At 63.3% G+C, this 5,229-nt stretch overlaps 2 protein-coding genes across 2 annotated transcripts in view; both read left to right on the forward strand.

Annotated features, from left to right (window-relative positions):
• LOC104126741 (aminoacylase-1) lies at positions 1-4,989 on the forward strand. The gene is made up of 13 exons (XM_009639344.2): positions 1-720; positions 1,357-1,421; positions 1,942-2,046; positions 2,162-2,256; positions 2,454-2,530; positions 2,799-2,888; positions 3,134-3,190; positions 3,300-3,373; positions 3,478-3,527; positions 3,722-3,866; positions 3,950-4,018; positions 4,102-4,181; positions 4,464-4,989. The coding sequence occupies exons 1-13, from the start codon at positions 612-614 to the stop codon at positions 4,567-4,569; spliced, it is 1,122 nt and encodes a 373-aa protein (XP_009637639.2). The 5' UTR covers positions 1-611; the 3' UTR covers positions 4,570-4,989.
• Positions 4,592-5,229, forward strand: part of SEMA3G (semaphorin 3G) — a 13,106-nt gene continuing 12,468 nt past the window's right edge. The window contains exon 1 of the mRNA XM_035894788.1: positions 4,592-4,730. Coding sequence (XP_035750681.1) covers positions 4,613-4,730 — 118 coding nt within the window. The 5' untranslated portion in view covers positions 4,592-4,612. The remainder of the gene's footprint in view (positions 4,731-5,229) is intronic.

Consider the following 5,229-nt stretch of genomic DNA (forward strand, 5'->3'; position numbering starts at 1 on the left):
GCTCCCCCAGTGCTCCCCTTCACCCCTCCTGCTGCACCCCCGTGTGCCCCTAAGCATTGTCCTGCTTCCCCTGGCCACCCCCCTTTCCTTACCTGCACCCCTTTACACGAGCATCGTGCCTTCCCTGCCTGCACTCCTCCACATCCCCTGGACCCCCAACTACTGGCTAACCCTGACCACCGCGTGCCCCTGCCCCATTCATGCTTCTTCCCCCCATAACCCCCTTTCCCACCTTGTTGCTCCCCTTTCCTCCCTGCTATCCCCCTACACCCCACCTAGCCCTAACCCACGGCTTGCCCCACGCCTGGGCATCACAGCTTGCCCTGGCACCACATTTGGGGCAGGAACATGTGCTTTTGGGAGGGGGTTGAAGGGTGGGGGGGGGGACAAGACCCCATCCTGCCCCTGTAGAGAGGTGGGGCGGACTTCTCCCCTGGTGGCAGCATCCCAGGACTCAAATGGGGGGGGGGGTGGGTGTGGGGAGGACCTTTGCTCTGTACCACTTTGGTTTCCGTGACGACCGAGCTTGCCAGCGGACTTTGGAGGGGCCAGTGGGTGATTAACCATCTCCCTGCTCCTTCCCCCAGGGCTTCGCAGCCCAGGTCCCTGACATGGCACCTGGGAAGCCTGGGAAGGGCACGGGGGCCTCAGAGGACCCCTCAGTTACGCTTTTCCGGGAGTACCTGAGAATCGACACCGTCTACCCCAAACCTGACTATGGTGAGGATGGGGGGGCGGGACGGGGAGCTGTGTGGCGATCTGGAAGTGTGGCTCCTTCTCCTCTACCTTGCAGCTCCGGTCTTTGGACCCAGATGCCCAAGTCCTCGGCCAGGGCTGCTTTGATCGTGGTGTTAAGGAGCAAACACCTTTGTGCCTTATCTCTGAGGGCACCTTTGGCTGGGACAGAGACGTCTCGACTGCACCCAGAGTTGCCATTTGCTTCCTCCAGCCCTGTGCCCCAGTGCTCCCTCTTTCCATGCTGCCCTGGCTCTGGGATGGATGCTTGTGATAACCCTGTTTTAGACCTCCTTCCGTTAATGTTTCCATCCTCCCACTAAACTACATTGAGATTTTTTGACTGGTGAGGAGCTCCCAAAACTCCTATGGAGGACCGTCCCACCTGAACTCGCTCCCTTCAGTTTTTATTTTTTCATGTTCCCCTAGTCCTCACCCCAAAGGGACAGTGACAAACTGCTCCTGTCCCTACTCCCAGCCACCTCTCGTGCTCAGGACCTCCATCACCTGCACTCTCTGGTCACCTCTTTCCTTGGCCTGGGAACCCCGGAGAACCTTGGGACCCCTGGGGGGTTGCAGGGGGAGGGGAGGGAGATCCCAAAAATTCCTGCTCCTCCCCAGATGCAGCTATCCAGTTTCTGGAGCGTGTTGGCACCGACCTGGGCTTGGCCTGCCAGAAAGTGGAGGTGAGGGTGGCAAGGAGCAGCCCCCATTCTGTCTGTCCGTCCATCCATGCCAGGGTCCTTAGTGACCAGGCTGTTCCCCTGCCCGCTGCCTGTAATCCTCTGCTGACCTGAGCCCTTCCTTAAGCCTGTATTTGGACGGGTCCCTGCTGACCTTTGCAGCCGCCTGTGCTATGATTAGCTGGGGGCCTGGCAGGGTCACGTTGCCTGGGGATGTCCCTCCTGCTGGGCACCGGATCTCCTAGGGGACTCCTGGGCACCAGGGGAAGACACTGGGTTCATCTCCCCTCCTCTGCCTGAATTGCAGCCAGGTCTTGCGCCCGCGCCAGGCTCCCGTCTAGCTGCGGGGAGGTGCGGGCACGCCTCCTCCAGCTGCCTGCCCTCTCCCAGCAGAGAAAGGGCTGACCTGCTGGGCAGCATCAAGAAACTTTTCCCGGACTGGTGCTTTTCGGCTCCAGCCAGCCAATCTCAGCCCCTCTGTCCCCAGCCTGGACCCCAGTGACGTCCTGCCCTCCCCCCACAGGTGTGCCAGGGCCACGTGGTGCTGATCCTGACCTGGCAGGGCACGAACCCCCGCCTGCGCTCCATCCTCCTCAACTCCCACACCGACGTCGTGCCCGTCTTTGAGGTGCTGGGACAGGGCGAGGGGTGGGATGGGCACATTGGGGAGAACTGGGGGTGGGAGGCGAATGGGAGCTGGTGCCGCCTTGCCCCTCTGCTGTCACGGCTGCTGTTCCCTGCAGGAACACTGGACCTACCCACCCTTCGAGGCTGTTAAGGACTCACAAGGCAACATCTATGCTCGGGGTGCCCAGGACATGAAATGCATCTCCATCCAGTGAGTGGAGGGCTCTGCACCCACCGAGGGGAGCAGACACGGCATGAGAGTGCCTCTGAGTGATGCAGGGTGGGATGCCACCATCCCCAGGGTCCCTGGGGCTGTGGGTGCCACTGCTTGACCCCCACCCCGGGGTGGCCCAGAGCACACCAGCCCCCTCTCCTCAGTGATGCCCAGGCACTGCCTTCTCCCCGCAGGTACCTCGAGGCCATCCGGAGGCTGAAGGCAGAGGGAAAGTGTTTTGCCCGCACCATTCACCTCACCTTTGTGCCTGGTGAGTCCCCAGGGTGTCCTTTCTTGGGAGGACAGGAGGTGCTGGCAGCTGAGTGATGCTCTGGAGTTCCCCATGGTGTGGCACCCAGGCACACCCCTGGCAGCCTCTCCAAATTTTGAGCTCCCCTAGATCAGGGCTGGAGGGGTTTCCAGGGTGGGGGACATTGGGTGTGCTGGTGGCCACCCAGGCTGGCATGGAAGGAGGACTGGGGGGTGGTGGGCCAGGGGACGCCCCGGTTCCTTCCTCCATGCCTGGCTCTCCCCCGCAGATGAGGAGATGGGCGGACACAAAGGCATGGAGATGTTTGTGCAGCGGCCCGAGTTCAGAGCGCTCAACGTGGGCTTCGCCCTGGACGAGGGTGAGTGGTGGCAGGGCTGGCACGGCGATGTGTCTCCTCTTGGCACGCACCCCTCTGCCTGTTGGCATAACCACCCGGGCGCAGGCACCTGGCACGGCTTCTGGGGACCCCCTTGGGGACTCCTTGCCACAGCCAGTGACCCACACAGTGCCAACCTGGAGGGGAAATCCTGCCAGGGCAGAACAGAGCGGGGCAAATCATGGCCCCCTCATGCCCCTCTGACCCCCTGTCTGTGCCCACCGCAGGCCTGGCCAGCCCGTCTGACACCTACAGTGTCTTCTATGGCGAGAAGAGCCCGTGGTGTGAGTAACTGTGTGCCCACCACCCTGTCCCTGCCTCTGCTGGGTGCTGGGGCACCAGTGCTGCCCCAGACTTTCTGCTCAATGCCTCCGTCTCCCCCCGCTGACACAGGGATAAAGGTGAAGTGTGTGGGCAGCCCTGGGCACGGGTCCCGCTTCATCAGCAACACAGCAGCTGAGAAGATGGTAAGAGAGGGGGTACACCCCACCCCCCCCACACACCTGCCCTGGGGCTGCCAGGTGCCTGCCCACAGGGCTGCTCCTCACCCCCCCTGCCCTTCCCTCCCCAGCACAAAGTCATCAACTCCTTCCTGGCCTTCAGGGAGAGCGAGAAGCAGAGGTAGGAGATGGGCAGCGGGATGGCGGTGGCTTCAGTTCAGTCCATGGAGGGGGTCCTTGGGATCCCAAGCCAGGCTCTGATCGGCGCCACCGCCCCATGCCTCAGTTTCCCCATTTGGGGGTGACGGCAGGGTGGGGGAGCGCTTCCCCTCCTTCCTGGGTGGCGGAGGGTGACTCTCCCTTGCGTCCCCCGAGGCTCAAGTCCGACTCAAGCCTGACCCTAGGGGATGTCACCTCGCTCAACCTGACCATGCTGGAGGGGGGCGTCTCCTTCAACGTGGTGCCCTCCGAGATGGCAGCAGGCTTCGATGTCCGCATCCCACCCACCGTGGACCTGAAGGTGGACATCATGCTGCCCCCACCCAGGAGGGGAGTGGGTTGGGGGGTACCCCACTCACACCCCTCCTCTGGTCTCTGCCTCAGGCCTTCGAGGAGCAGGTGGCCGCATGGTGCAAGGGTGCCGGGGATGGCGTCACCTATGAGTTTCTCCAGGTGAGGGGTCTTGGCCACCCAGGTGCATCGTGCCCATCTTTCCCCTGCCCCGTGCCAACTCCCCTGCCCTCTCCCTCCCTCAGAAGTACATGGACCAACATGTCACCTCCACCGAGGAGTCAGACCCGTGGTGGAAGGCCTTCAGCGGGGTCTGCAGGGACATGTGAGTAGTGTCCCCAGGAAGGGCAGGACCCTGGTGGGGAGAGACATCCTCTGGGGGGATCTGGGGGGGGTTCCTGGGGCTCTCTATGGTCACGGCCAGGGTTGGGAGGAGATGCTCCATGCCATGCCAGGGCATCTCCCTGTGGCCCCCCAAAAGGGTTGGGACTGAGTGTCCTGCAGGGCTCAGGGACCTTCCTGGTGTGGTCTATGCCCACAGGGTGGCAGGGGGACAGGGGACCTGGCTGCCCCTGTGCCCATGCTGACGCGGGGTCTTGTTTGTCAGGAAGCTGCAGCTCAAGCTCGAGATCTTCCCAGCTGCCACTGACAGCCGCTACATCCGAGCGGTGAGTGCGATGCCAGCCCACCCGTGGGTCCTCCACCCGGGGTGAGACCTGCAGCCTCAAGCAGGAGCCAGCACCCCAGTGCTGCTCCATGACCACAATGAGTTCCTCAACGAGCAAGTCTTCTTGCGGGGCATCGACATCTACGCCCACCTCCTGCCTGCCCTGGCATCTGTGCCCCCGCTGCCCGCCGAGGGCTGAGCACCCTGGTGAGGAGCAGGACGGGGGGCTGCCGAGCAGTGAGATGCAAGGCTTTTAAAAGGAGGCTGGGAGTGGGCACCGTAAATGCCTGCCAGCATGCTGGGGATCCAGCTGGCATCACGCCATGCTGTGCTCAGGGCTGGCCTGATGGTGACGCCTGTGCCAAGTGCCCTGGCTGTGCCCTCAAAATCTGGGTCCCAACCACCCCCGTGGGGGTTGTGTCCCCCTTGCCCAGGTGCTGCCTGCCTTTCCCGATGTTGGCCACCTGCCACCTCCGGCTGTGCTGGCTGGGGGGGAAGGGGCTGGTCCAGCTGGCATCACGCCATGCTGTGCTCAGGGCTGGCCTGATGGTGACGCCTGTGCCAAGTGCCCTGGCTGTGCCCTCAAAATCTGGGTCCCAACCACCCCCGTGGGGGTTGTGTCCCCCTTGCCCAGGTGCTGCCTGCCTTTCCCGATGTTGGCCACCTGCCACCTCCGGCTGTGCTGGCTGGGGGGGAAGGGGCTGGC

This window comes from Egretta garzetta, unplaced genomic scaffold, assembly GCF_000687185.1.
Source record: "Egretta garzetta isolate BGI_Z169 unplaced genomic scaffold, ASM68718v1 scaffold215, whole genome shotgun sequence".
Taxonomy (NCBI): domain Eukaryota; kingdom Metazoa; phylum Chordata; class Aves; order Pelecaniformes; family Ardeidae; genus Egretta; species Egretta garzetta.